The following is a 13,741-nucleotide window of genomic DNA, read 5'->3' as shown; positions in this document are numbered from 1 at the left end:
GCCGCGGTTCTGCAAGGCCTTTGTCCAGCGGAAGGTAAAAAAAGGAATTGGTTACCTTTTGGATCGGGGGCAGCCGCTTACTCTCCCTGTGGACTGCGTCCAGCGTCTCGATGTGCATCTGAACGATATCTGTGGAGGAGCAGACTGACGGTTGGATCCCTCTCTAAGCGGTTCAAACGGACGTGGGGAAGCGGGGGGGGGACGCCTACCTGGGATCATGGTGTGGAGCGCCTTGAGGTGCTCGTTGGTCACGCCGCTCTCGTTGCACACTTTGTCCACGAAGCGGTTGATGAAGCGCACCACCGAGTTCGCCACGTCCGAGCTCTCGGCGTCTTCAAAGCCGCTCTCCGTGTCGTAGCTTTCAGCCATGCTGCCCGCGATACTGCAAGAACAGAGAGCCAATCAGAACGGGAGGAATAAATACAGTCTTTCTCTAATTCGACGTCCTCTGTTCCGTAACCGGATCAGTCGTCATGACGCTAATAATACCACGATTAGAAGCCTGACTTTCACCGACGTGCTCCAGCAGACTGTCCCCTAGCCCCTCCACGTTGAAAAACGGGACGTCTGTAGACGTCTTTGTCAGCCAGTGAGTTAACTTAGATCTGAGTTAAGATATTAAAGGAATGAAAACAAAGTAGGAAAGTACAGCATTTTCTGTACTATGAGGCGCACCTAAAAGCCTCATTCTCAAAAACCGACAGTGCGCCTTTTAATCCAGTGCGCCTTATATATGAAAAGGATTTAAAATAGGCCACTCATTGAAGGTGGGCTTTATAGTGCGGAAAATACTGTATTTATAAAATTCAGTGGAATTGTGTAATGATGACATGAACTTGAGATATACGTAAAGCTGCCTTAATCGTAGATGTTCAGCAACGTTTTGAACTAGAAACTAATTCAAGTACAGTATTTTCCACACTATAAAGCGCACTGGGTTATAAAACGCTTCTGAGAACTCATCTTCAATCAAGGGTCTATTTTAAAACTTTTGGATTATAAGAAATTGAGAAAATTAAAGGCTTTCAGTTGCGTGTTATAGTGCGGAAAATACTGCAGTTGTTTCACAGCCTCATCTGATGACATCTCAGAATGAAAAGCTGATCACAAGACGGGCTTCCTTTATCTTAGCCCCCTGTTTTACGTCTAATCCCTTCCTTCATTCTGACGGTTGCCGCGGCTACCTGTTGGTGACGTAGCTGTTGCTGACGCTCTCCACGTCTCCGAGGCCGGAGCTCCTCAGCAGACGGTTCTTGCTGGTGTCCAGCGGCAGCAGCAGGTAGCTCATCCTGTTGGCGTAGTGGATGGCCTGGCTGAACACGGTGCTCTCCTCCTTCTGCACGCGTTCCGCCTGCATCTCTTTGCTGAGCGTCGGCCACAGCCGGTTCTGCTCCGACGCCAGCTCCAAGGCACTGATTTTCCTCCCGCCGGCTAACACCTCCTGCGGCTCCTGACAAAACAATCAAAGATGTATCATTAATCATCTCCAGAACCTGAGTGACAATCTGCTCAGCAGGGTGGGAGGCTGACTCATTCATCTAAAAGCTCAGGTGGGGAGATTTTCCACAGAAAACTGTTTTTTTTTTTTTTTTTTTACAAAACACGACACCCTCATTTGTCTTGTTTCAGTTCAGTGCTCACAGAGTGATTCTGCTGCTCTCCCTCCTCCGTCTCCAGGTACAGCGCTCGGATGTGGTTCTGGACGTCACTGTAGAACATGGACTCCCAGAACTGCATGGTGGTCCACACCATGTGCTCCTGGACACAGCTGTAGGCGAACTGAGTGATGCCTGCGCCCAGTTTCTGTCGAGCACAAGGAGAAACTACACTGAAGACATCCTGAATAGCAAGAATTAGAATCTATACACCAGACTAAAAACCAGATCATTTCTTGTGAACATCAAACCATTCTTATGCTGAAGCGCTGGTGATGAACTTACTCTGCAGAAGGCTGTGACCAGTGGGAGGAGAGCAGCTGCGATACCGTGTTCATCGATGTGAGAGCAGTCCTGATAGAAACACACCACAAGTTTATTATTACTGACTGTTCACTCAGTCAAACCTGCTTTAAACGTGGCCTCGTGATGCTTCACCGTTAAGCAGCACACATGCACATCAGTAGGTTCAGTGTGTAACGTGTAAACTACATTTTTCTTTTTGGGTGAAGTCTCTTTTTTTTAGTTCCAGGCGCTGATTTTTTTTGCAGTTTGGGACGAACCACAGGATCAGAGCTTCCTGCCAGGCCAAAACTTTCCCTGGTGACGTGGAGAGTCATCAGCTCTCCTCCTTATTCTAGTGATGTCCTGGCGTTTGCGGGCTCACCTGTAGGGTACAGTTCATCATTCGGACGATGTAGTCAAACTGCTGGTCGTCCAGCACGGCTCGGTTCTGCAGGACGTGCTGATTCAGCTCCTGCGTCAAACAGACGCGTGCCGCCCGACCCTTCAGCGCCCGTAACACCGCCGGCATTAGCTGAACAGAGAAAGACAACCCAGGATTACAACCGCCCCCCACCGCAGAACAAGTCAGGAGCGTGGAAATGAAGATATTCTGAACACATTTTCAGGAGACGAGATGATTAAAACCATGGAGGAGACTTCACGGTGAGGCGCGTCCCGTGCGGGGATCTGTCGCTCTCACCTTCTTGGCTTCCAGCATCTTGTTCTCAAAGATGTACGTGATGCAGTTCCGAACCACCTCCAGCCTGCGGGCGCTGTTCGCCATCACGTTCCCATTCCTGTCCACGATGTCTCCTGTGGAGACGAGACACTCATTCATCACTGCATCAACCCCACTCAACACACACTGAGAGGCAGGCTGTCTGAGCTCACACAGGTGAGTTTTTTTTATATATATTACATTGATCCCTGTGGGAATTATTTCTTCCACTCTTATACAGTGTCATTTTGAGTTTAGTCCATTCTGTGACTGAGCTCGTAAGTCAAACGTTTCCCTATTTAAAAATAACTAAAATCATTTTAATCCATTCCAGCCTTTAAAAAAAATCCCTAAACACCCTAAATTATAAGAAATCATATTTTTATCAACCAATAGACATGCAGACTTTATCTGTGTATAAGTAATGTTCGTACATAAGACACACTGAATTATAAAACGCATCTGAGAACTCATCTTCAATGAATGGTCTGTTTTAAAACTTTTGTCATATATAAGGCACATTGTATTATAACAAATTGAGAAAATAAAAGGCTTTTAGGTGAGCCTTATATAGTGCGGAAAATACTGTAATTATATATAAGTTAGGAGAACGAGATCCGGTCTCTGATGTATCAATCCTCATGGAGAAGAAGCTGGTAGAGCATAGGGCAGCCACATTGGGCCCACAGAGCAGCTCGTGTCATTTAATTTAAACATGAACAGTTCACTTGCCCCCCCCCCCCCCCCAGCTCACCCAGTGGGGGCCCAGATGGCACCATGCCCTTGAGCTCCGCCTTGACCACAGGCGGTGCAGTCTTGAGTTTTGCAGCAGCGTGGTCGATGAAGAGCTGCACCCCCACCTCGTCGAGCGCAGGGAAAGACTTCTGATTGTGAGCCGAGGTCAGTTTGTTTTCTGACGGCCGCGTCACTTTGTGCATCGCCACCGCGGGGTACGGATTCTCCTGGGGGGGGCGAGTGAAGAAGAGTGTCACAGAGGAGTGCCTGGAGAAAGACAGGAGTCCGTTCCTCTGGAGAACCTACGTTCTTGAAGAGCTGCTCTGCCAGCTCCTTCACGTGGTTGAGGACTTTGTGTGGCCACGCCTCCTCCTTCCGTATCCTCCCCACGTGATTGGCTACCAGCTGTTGACAAAAAAAAAAAAGAAATGTCATCTTAAATATCAACATCAACCTGATACCTGAAGCATGTAGTTTTAAATCAACTCCACTGAAGCGAAGACAATTAACCCTTTACTAAACGAAGGCAGAATGGGACGAAGCAGAGCGCCATCATCATCATCAGCGCCCAGAAATCCCTTTCCATCAAATCTAAACTGGATCAGACCCCGACGGCTACATTTAACTGTTACATTTTAGACATTCAACGCGTTATCGGACAGCATGGAAGAAATCAAATGTAAACGAAGTGAAGTCTCTCCATTGAACTCCATCCTGTGGTCAACAGGGGCTGATGGGAAACCGAACTCACGTCATCAAACAGATCCGTGGCTCTGTAGGGAGGCCCTCGCTCCGAGACGAAGCCAGCAAACGCCATCCCATCCAGCAACTTCATCAGGAAGTCATCCTCTGTCAGCGCCCTCTGACCCAGGAAGGCAGCCTGTGGACACACAGGTTACACACTTCAGTCAGGAAACTCAACGCACACACACACACGCACACACACACCGACAGAGGATTGGTCAGAGTTGACCCAACAGTCGTCACACCCCCCAGACCTTATGGAAGCGGATCACTGGCTCCGGGTGAATGCGGATGATGTGTAAACACCAGCGGTAGCCCTGGAACAGTCGAGCAAACAGCCACAGGAACACCGCCCGGATCTCCTTATCCTGAAACACACAACAGTCCAGGTGAAGCCAACACACACACACACACACACACACGGACACACACACGGACACACAAGTGAAGAACTCGACTGGATTCAGGGTCTGGAAAACCTGAAGAATTCTGGACATGCGTGTTAATCTAGTTATTCTTTTAAACCTTCATCATGTAATCATGTTAACTTAAATTTAATTGTTTATTAATCGGTTTGTGGTTGAAGATACGAACATTTTGCTTCAGACTCCTTACCTGGATCTTGAGCGTTGAGGGTTGGATGGACGATGGAGGAAAGGCGTGATCAGCTACCTCCAGCTCTGGATCCAGAACCTACAACCAACAAGAAACACGGAAAGAGATCACTGTCAAAATGTTGACGCTCATTAAACTGAATGGAGTCTCAGCAGTGAGGTGTGGTCAGACTGTGTAAACAGTGTCATAAAACCGCCATTAAACACAACGTGATTAAAGGCAGTAAAAGAATAAAACTTGAGGACGTTACAGGAATTCGTTTCGCTATATTTCTGTACAGAGAACCACAGAATGGTCTGTTAAGGTGTGTGTGTCCAGTGTGTGTGTGTGTGTGTGTCCAGTGTGTGTTCACAGGGCTCTCACCATGGACAGCACCGTCTGGGTCTGCTGGAGGAGAGGCTCCGGCAGCAGGGAGATGTGGACGCACTCAGGGATGGTCACGGTGCCGCCGTCCAGGTCAGCGATGATCACGTCCAACTGAAAACACACACACACACGCACACACACACACACACACACAGTTTTCATCAGCCCAGATGTATTATCTGGCCCTACACGTGAACACAAACGCTGCTCCTGGAGTTCCAGGACTTGATAATCAATCAGATCTCCGATCTCCTGCCTCACAGCTGACGGTAAACTCATCTGTAACCGCTGGTTACGAAATATCGTGTTGTCGTGACGTGAACTCACCAGTTCTTGTGTCTCCGAGCGAAAGAATGAGTTGACGCCGATGATGAAGGGGGTGGGGGTACTCAGAACCTCCAGCAGTTTCCCCGGCAGAATGGGAACATAGGTGAAGCTGGTAAGAGACACAAACAGAGAGGTTTTCGCCGGCGGCGCCACGCTGCACCCGTTCAACACCAAATCACATGACTCTTAAAATTAAAATCAGAGAACCCGGAAGGAGTCGAACCCAACCTGTATTTGAGGGGGAACATGATGGCCAGCAACCCCCGACAGGCGTCCGTTAGCCTCTGGTAGCTGCTGGACAGGAACAGGATCTTGTGTTCCGTCAGGGCGGCGCAGAACAGATACAACACGTTGACTATACCTGAGGAAGAGGAGGTCACACACACACACACACACACACACAGATCAGGACCGACACACACCTGTCGTCAGACGGAGGTAAGAGAATCTAAACATCTAGTTTTACTGAACCCTGAAACATCCGGGGTGGGGGTTGGAACTTTTAAAGTCTTTGGTTATGCAGACGTTAAAGCTTTTGATGCACACGTTAGCAATGGAGGCTGATATCAGCTACATTTTTACATCTATTTAAGTGTTGAAGTTTCAAATATCACATGTCTTGTATGAGTTTACAGTGAAGAAAATGTCAGTTTTCTCCTGCGTGTGACGTCACATGATTTTAAACTCAGTATTGAACCAAACTCCTGCCGTCTGATCCCCGTTCGCACACGCTGGTAGCAGCCCGCCAGCGCTCGACGCGGTCGTACCGAGCTGTCTGAAGAGCTGGGCCACGCTGCAGCCGCTGACAGGAAGGGAGTCATCGATGGGGGTCTGGATTACTTGCCGGTCTCCAGCTCCTAACGTTATCGTCCTCTGTGGATCAGAGCGACAGGGAGAGAGAAAAAAAAAAGACAATTTGCAAAAAAAGGGAGGTGAGAAAAAAAAAAAAAAGCGAAGAAACCAGTGAAAATCAGGGCGGTTTAATCAGCGAGGCGTGTCCAGAGAGCGGCGTGAGTCAGCGACAGAGCGATGGACAATCCCAGAGGCTTAGCGAGTACATGACGGGTCAAACACAAGCCATTCCAGCCGATCAGGACGTGAATGGGACCGGGCGGGCTCCATGCCAACAGCCCCCCCCCCCGAACAACAACGTCAGTGAGTCTTCAAGGCAGAGCGGGATCACACACCACACCACACACACACGGCAGCTGTCATGCAGATGATTTTTCCATCACAGTTCAGTGTGAGCAGAGAAAGAAAGGAGATTGATCGGATTGATTTAAAGCCAGGAAATCAGTCCTGAGGGTAAATTTGTAAATTTGCCCCTGTGGAGAGGCTTGTTGAGTTTAAGGGCTGACGTGTCTTTGAGGATCTTAAAACAGCACAAATGCTGATTTTTACAGGAGAGTCGAGCCCCGCTGTGTCTAATAACTGTGTCCCACTTGAATCTACTGTGTCCCTGACAAAATGACACATCTGAGGCAAGATGACCCGACCTCCTCGAGCGAACACGTCTCCATTTATCGTGTAACACGCCGCCTTCGTTCATTTGGGGTAACACAATTTGTTCACAAAGAAAATTCAGTGACTTTTTCTCACTTTATCACAAATTTTTTTTCTTAGTGCATCATGAAAACAAACTTATGGATTATCTGTATTTATATTTAATGGTAGGTATCCTAGATGTACGTAGATCTTTCTTTCACAAACCGGTAACGGTGATTCAGATCGACCCAGTCGGGACGCTGGGGACTCTGGGAAAGATGAGAGGCACAGGTGCAGCTTATATTTCATGCTCCCTGCAGCAGCAGCAACTACAAGCGAGCTGTTATTGATTCAATACTGTGATCCATCATCTGATCATCAGGACAATTCAATTCACCGTTTGGTCTTTTGTGACTTAGAACACGATAACGGGTGGACGGAAAAATCACGGGTTCTGAGAAGGTTGAGGACTCAAAAACAAAAGGCTAAAGGCTTCTAGCGTAGAGCAACAAGCTAATTCAGGTTATGAACACATTTATTGAAAGTTTAAGAAATGTATTTATGTATTTAACGTGTTTGTCATCAACTCCTGTGAGCAACCAGAAAGGCAGAACGCTGCATATTTATACCGAGATATGTGCTCAGATGAGAACTTCACACTACAAATAGTGTTCATTAATAAAACTTAACAACCTTATATAAGCAAATAACTATATCACAGCATTGTAATCTTTTTTAATTCATGTTATGTGTTCACAGTGTGATAAAAAAGTGAACTAATCACAAGTTCAGGGTAATAATTAAAGGGAGGGATCATCATTCTAGTCCAGGTTGAGCCCAAACTATCAAAGATGTTCTTAAAGAAATTAAAATGATTAGCTGAGGGTCACATATTGAATCTGTGTCAAAGCATTCTGATTGGCTCTCCTGCCACAGGACGTGTGTGTGTGTGTGTGTGTGAAGTGGTTGAAGGGAACGGGTGGAGGACAGGAAGAGGAAATAGCTGAAGCTGATTGGTGACGAGGGGAGAATGAAGACAAGCTGTCGTACCAAACTCTCCTGTCTCTCCTCCTGGCCCGGCTACACAAGCACCCAGCAGACACACACACGCACACACACACACACACGAACACACACACAAACACCCAGCAGAGACACACACACATACACACCCGGCAGGATAAGACACAGGTTAGAAACAACAGCAATGAGGGCACAGGATGCCCAAACTTGACAACAAATCAACAGTAATGCATCACCATGGCAACAAAAGGAAGCTGCACAAACAATGACATGATGAAGATGAACTGCAGGACGAAGGCTGGGTGAGAACATGATGGGATGAGAGCTGGAGACACGTGCAAAACAAAGAAAAGCCATCATTGAGCATTCAGCAGAACAAATGGAGCGTTTACTCCTGAACCCAAACAAACAAACAAACAAACAAAGAGACAGATACGATGTAAACAAATAAGAATGTCATATAACAGCAATAAGGCCAATAATAAAATTATGATCAATAATAGTATTGATAATACGGATTCAAATGGAAACACTTTTGCTCGCGGCGGTCGCTGTTGATCTGACAGTCAATCATTTGTTAAAGATGAGACGTTGTAACGTGGTGCTATAGGGTGATATTAAATTGTGATTAAAAAACCACTTTTTTACTACAGAACTAGTGTGATGAAGACATTTCTAACCATATTTTACTTTTAAGCTTGAAACCTGATAAGGGTTTGGGTTTTCCAACACCATCAGCTCCTGACCGCTTAAACAACAGAACTCTCAAACCAATATCATGACTTACACCTTCAGCCCTATAATCAATTCTCACACTGACAGGATAAGCGCCACGTTTGCAGGTTGTGTGCAAAAAAAGACATCAAGTGGCCAAAGGCCTCGAACCGAACAGACTGGTGTAACTCAGTCTGACGTGGGTCGTCTGTGGTTCCGCCCTGAAGGATCCACAGACTGTTAAGACGGATTCTGACTGTACCAGAACCTGAAAATGTGTCAGTAAATAGGTCACAAATGCACTGTGACCAAAAACTACATTTCCTACAATGCAGTAATCACACAACTAACAGCGTGAAGTGTGTGAACTCTACAACTATACACACACACACACACACACGCACACACACACACACACACACACACACACACACACACACACACACACACACACACGCACAGACCTTTGCTCTATTCCTGCAATGAACCATTTCCCACTCCTCACATCAGACGGGGTTATGAAAACCACTCAGGAAAAATCACCCCACAGGTCGACATGTTCCGCTCGACCTGAAACCGATGGGAAGTTAACACACTCTTGATATTCTATATATATTGTAAAAGTACTAGAGTGGTCCCTAATTTTTTTTTGTGTCACAGACCAGATTAACGTCACATAATATTTCCACAGACCGGCCTTTAACGTGTGGAGGATAAATACAACAAAATAAAACGATACGACCAGCACAAAAACTGGAATTTTGCAGCTTTTTCTTTTTAGTCATAGGTTCAGCAAAACATCGTTGAGAATCAGATAATAAATAAAACAGAAATAATGTAAGTTCTGGATTCTTTCTGAGCGGACCGGTACCGGTCCACGGCTCTGATGGATAACAAATGAAGCAAACTTCTATGGGTTCTATCAAGTCAAAAAATTTTATCCAGAGGGTGCAACAATAACATTTAACTCAGAACACAATAATGTAACTCAATATGAAGACCCTGGAACAGACATCACCTGTACTTTGTAACGCGACCTATTAAACCAACACATAACACGTGCATAGAAAACCGCGTAGAGGCTCTGCATGCGCTAACAGAACTGTGTTTGAGGTGTGACGGTGTTGCTCCAACAGTTTGTTTTCTGAGATTATTTTGGTGTCCTGCTGCCGTGTGTGTGGACAGAACAGACCCTCCGTGTAACCACAGCGCTTTGGAGCGGCTGATGTGTGACTAAACACTTTTTGGAATGCTTGCTGTCTCTTTGACAAGTGGCATGTCCTCCTCTTGAGAACTGTTTGTGCTCGGCTGGGCAGCAGCAGCAGCAGCACAGAGTCGTTTCTGAGCCGTGTGTCGATATATGGACGGATGTTTGAGTGAGACGCGAGGAGACCGTGTGCCTTGTTTTTACATTCCATTCCAGGAGTTACACAGATCTGTAACGGAGCCACAGAAGACATTTCAGAAAAATGATCAGTATGATGTCTGAGCTCTGGGTCCGGCCTGTGTTTTCACGTGTGTGTTAGTGTGTGAGGTGAGCAGTGTAACGTTTGGGTCTGTGTGTGTGTGTGTTAATACTGATTAGATCTGATTCTCTCATTCAGGCGCTGCCTGCTACGAGCCCATCTGCCGTTCCATATGGTCACTCGGCAACCGCACTACAACCGGCACAGCGATGCTTTGGAGGGTGTGTGTTCGGTTTGGAGACGGGGGAAACGAAAAATGTGATTTTTAAAATGCTTTTTAAAGCTGCAACAAATCAAGTTGATGACAAATACCAGGGAAGAAAAAGAAATGAAATATTCAAATCGGAATCCCGAAGAAACTCTTTGATCACAAAACACACAAGAAGCAGGTCAGGAGTAGCTGAAGCGCCATCAATCACACATGATCTGAAATGACTGAAAGAAAGAACACATTCCTTTAAAGTAAAGAAAATAGATGTCTGCTTGAGGAGCAAAAATCAATAAGACTGTACTGGTTGTTGATTGGTGGAGCTTACAAAAGAGTAAAGTTACCTGGAGACAGGCCAGTAGCCAGTCACAGGCCAGGGCCTGAGGAACTCTGTCTAAACTACAAACTGGGGACACATTTATCTGTAACACAGAGGAACCAATGTACAGTAGGCGTACAAAAATAACACACAAGGGTTAGAACACAGAGGTGGAGCAGAGAAACGTACACCGTGTCAATGAACAGCATCGCCGTCGGGACCACAAATATCTGAACAACAGAAACAGAAAGAAATAACTTTCCTCTGAGGGCATTAATTTATGTAAAAGTGTTAAAAATAAAAATAAAAGTACCTGATACATAATGAGAACTAACTACACACGTTCTCATTTATCTGCACTGACTGCAAAAGGCAGGTCCGGGTCAGATTACAGGAAAATGAACATGAACAGGATTAAGACGGCGTCCGTGCTTTGGTTGAGAAAAGGGATTTGTTTTGCTGGTATTGAACAACAACGGAACACAATTTAATGTTTATGTCAGTCTAAATCTCTCCATAAAGCAAAGAGCTGAGCTGCAGCCACCAGCAGGATCAGCACCCTGGAGAGCACCGCAACACCCAGTCCTGTCCAAGGCCCACATCTCCACGACGTTGCTGATAAAATCTTTAAAGTTGGCCGTTTGGAGCTCAGATTGGGTTCAAATGGCTGACCAACATGTTTTGGCATGAGGGTTGGGGTGGGAGGGTACAGCAGTGAGGACTGATTGTAATGAAAGGTGAGAACGGTGCGGGGCTTAGTAAAACTTATCCATGCATCTCAATCGTATATTGTCCTGCTCTGAAATAAACATAGAAACCGACGAGCGCTACCAGGACAGCTAGCTGAGAAATTCAATCATCCGTGAACAAAGACGTGTCAGGTACCCTACATACCCTTCCGCTGTTTCACACACAGAAATACAGGCATGGCAACAGTGTCAAAACATCACCTGCTGCACCAAGCTAGGATAGATTTATGACCGCCAGCAGTCAGGGCTAGCTGCACATGCTAAACAAGAGTTTAGTAGCAAGCTGCACCAAGCTTTACTTCTCTATAAGGACTTTAGTCTGGATGCTGCAGAGCGAGGCATGAGATGAGAGAGCCGTAAGAGCACAAGATACAGCGTCACGGTTAACCCTCACCCTCGACGAGCTGCTCATGTTTAATCTCTCTACTCTACCTCTAACAGAGCTGTGAGGACCGGGTGAACGCCAGCGGTTACCTGAGAGCCTCCAGCGATGGGAATGACACACGTCAGGAGGTTTCCAATCACCGTTTCCAAAGGGACAGACAGACTGTCTATATGAACCGTGTAGATCAGCCCAAGGCAGTTCTGTACGAGAGACAACACAAAGGTCAAAGGTCACCATTAAGGTAGTTTCACATGGAAATGACAGCAAAACCTTCAGTGTCATTTTTAAGATTAAAAAACTAGCATTAAGGCAGCCTGAAGAATTCATTTCATCATCTTTAATGTGACGTTGCATCACATTGAAAGCGGGAAAGAGACGTGAGCAGCATAAAATTGTTTTGGGTTGGCTGAATGGAGTATAGGAGACATACGGGGGGGGGGATCCAGGGACACACCATGTGGAACACACACTAATGTAAGCAAAGATCAACTGACATGCCTTGTTATCGCTGTGCATACCAGTGAACAGGGCAGCAGCGGGTTTGTTTCACGTGACTGAAATCATCACCACTCGAAATTAGTAGTAGTGAAATGTATTCAAAAAGATGAGGGAAATAGACAGCAAAAATGTGTGTTTTATGGTGAAGCCAACAGTCAGCAGCACTTATTCAACACAAGGTTTTCTTTATCAATACATGATATTCATACTGATTACCAAAAGTTAAAAAAAACAAACACAACAAATGGTTGACAAGCAGAATAATTCAAATCACATTGAGTTTATGTTCAGTCGTGTTTCAGCTGCTGTGAACAGACTTGACAGAAGGAGCAGAGCTCTGCCGCCTGGATGTTTGGCGTCTGGATCGTACCCTGAACACGTCTGTGTAGTCCAGGCGGGACACCAGCACCAGGCTCTTAGGGGCAAAGACCTGAGCTGATTGGACGACAGCCGACTCCTCGTGCTCTTCATCCACCTCATCTGCCTCACCGGTGTCTGCCTTCTGCAGCTGAACAAGGAGAAGGATCGATTACAGCAGCACTTATGATCACAGGCTTTATTAAACAATTCTGAATGTGTACGGTGTAGATTCTAGTATTTATAACAACAATCGGAAGACGATGAATTTTTCAGTAGCGTCTTCGAGACTTTGCTATAACTTGATTATTGCTCACTAGGCGATGTTAGTCAGTCATGTCAGAAGTGTGCCAGCCTGATAATGATGAGTTTTTTCAGCTCAATTTAACATATATGAGCTCTGGTGGAGGGAAAATGTGGAAATTGCTGACATTTCAACATGTTTAAAATGAAATGTGCTTCTTTGTTCAGGTCACATATCTGCATAACAGCGTCACTGTGACTGAATCATAGCCCCGTTATAATCCACTGTTTCTGAAGGTGTAAACTGTTCAGAATGTGGAAGTTTGCACAATAGATTATTTGTGAAGCCTGGATGAAATGCTAGTTTTTTTCCCACAGCACTTGCTTTCTGTGCATGTGTTAAATCCCGACTTTAAATATAATATCTTTGCAAACAGGATGTAACTGGTTTTCACGTCACAAGGCACAAAACATATCAAACAGAAAAAAACAGAAGCCAGCACCAGGCCTGTGGCTTCAATATGAAACCAGTGAGGGATGAGGTCACAGCTGATGGACCTGCAACAACTCAGACGGGGAACAGTTGATGTCTGGCTCACCTTTGAACCGTCCAGACGCTCCCAGAAGGTGAAGCAGGCGCAGTAGTGACGCTCCGAGTTGATGTCGGTCAGAACCGCCACAAAGAAGGAGGCTGGCTGCCGCTCCGGAACCAGCTGCCAGCCGCTGGGCTGACAGAACTACAGGAGGCGGGGGGAGGGGACGGAGGGTTAGAGGGTGGGGGTCGGAAGGAAACAGGAAGATGGGTCAGAATCAGATGATGATGGAAGAAAGGAAGAGAAATAAATGAAA

The 13,741-nt window shown here is 46.1% G+C and overlaps 1 protein-coding gene across 5 annotated transcripts in view; it reads right to left on the bottom strand.

Moving 5' to 3' along the window:
* Positions 1–13,741, bottom strand: part of sbf1 (SET binding factor 1) — a 43,828-nt gene that overhangs the window by 10,785 nt on the left and 19,302 nt on the right. For 2 of the 5 annotated variants that reach the window (XM_068307167.1, XM_068307169.1), the window contains exons 3-22: positions 13,492–13,629; positions 12,663–12,800; positions 11,884–11,994; positions 10,686–10,763; positions 6,213–6,318; positions 5,674–5,806; positions 5,446–5,554; positions 5,116–5,229; positions 4,753–4,830; positions 4,392–4,505; positions 4,145–4,273; positions 3,700–3,798; positions 3,413–3,620; positions 2,641–2,753; positions 2,323–2,472; positions 1,941–2,009; positions 1,642–1,803; positions 1,185–1,450; positions 210–382; positions 56–129 (exon numbers count right to left, since the gene is read on the bottom strand). In XM_068307167.1, coding sequence (XP_068163268.1) covers positions 56–129; positions 210–382; positions 1,185–1,450; positions 1,642–1,803; positions 1,941–2,009; positions 2,323–2,472; positions 2,641–2,753; positions 3,413–3,620; positions 3,700–3,798; positions 4,145–4,273; positions 4,392–4,505; positions 4,753–4,830; positions 5,116–5,229; positions 5,446–5,554; positions 5,674–5,806; positions 6,213–6,318; positions 10,686–10,763; positions 11,884–11,994; positions 12,663–12,800; positions 13,492–13,629 — 2,562 coding nt within the window. Of the gene's footprint in view, positions 1–55; positions 130–209; positions 383–1,184; positions 1,451–1,641; positions 1,804–1,940; positions 2,010–2,322; positions 2,473–2,640; positions 2,754–3,412; positions 3,621–3,699; positions 3,799–4,144; positions 4,274–4,391; positions 4,506–4,752; positions 4,831–5,115; positions 5,230–5,445; positions 5,555–5,673; positions 5,807–6,212; positions 6,319–7,980; positions 8,011–8,189; positions 8,208–10,685; positions 10,764–11,883; positions 11,995–12,662; positions 12,801–13,491; positions 13,630–13,741 lie in introns of those variants that run through there. The other 3 variants (XM_068307168.1, XM_068307170.1, XM_068307171.1) reach the window with 3 other exon arrangements.

The sequence above is a fragment of the Antennarius striatus genome, chromosome 22, assembly GCF_040054535.1.
Source record: "Antennarius striatus isolate MH-2024 chromosome 22, ASM4005453v1, whole genome shotgun sequence".
NCBI classification, from domain to species: Eukaryota; Metazoa; Chordata; class Actinopteri; order Lophiiformes; family Antennariidae; genus Antennarius; species Antennarius striatus.
This window is presented reverse-complemented; position numbering and strand designations above follow the sequence as displayed.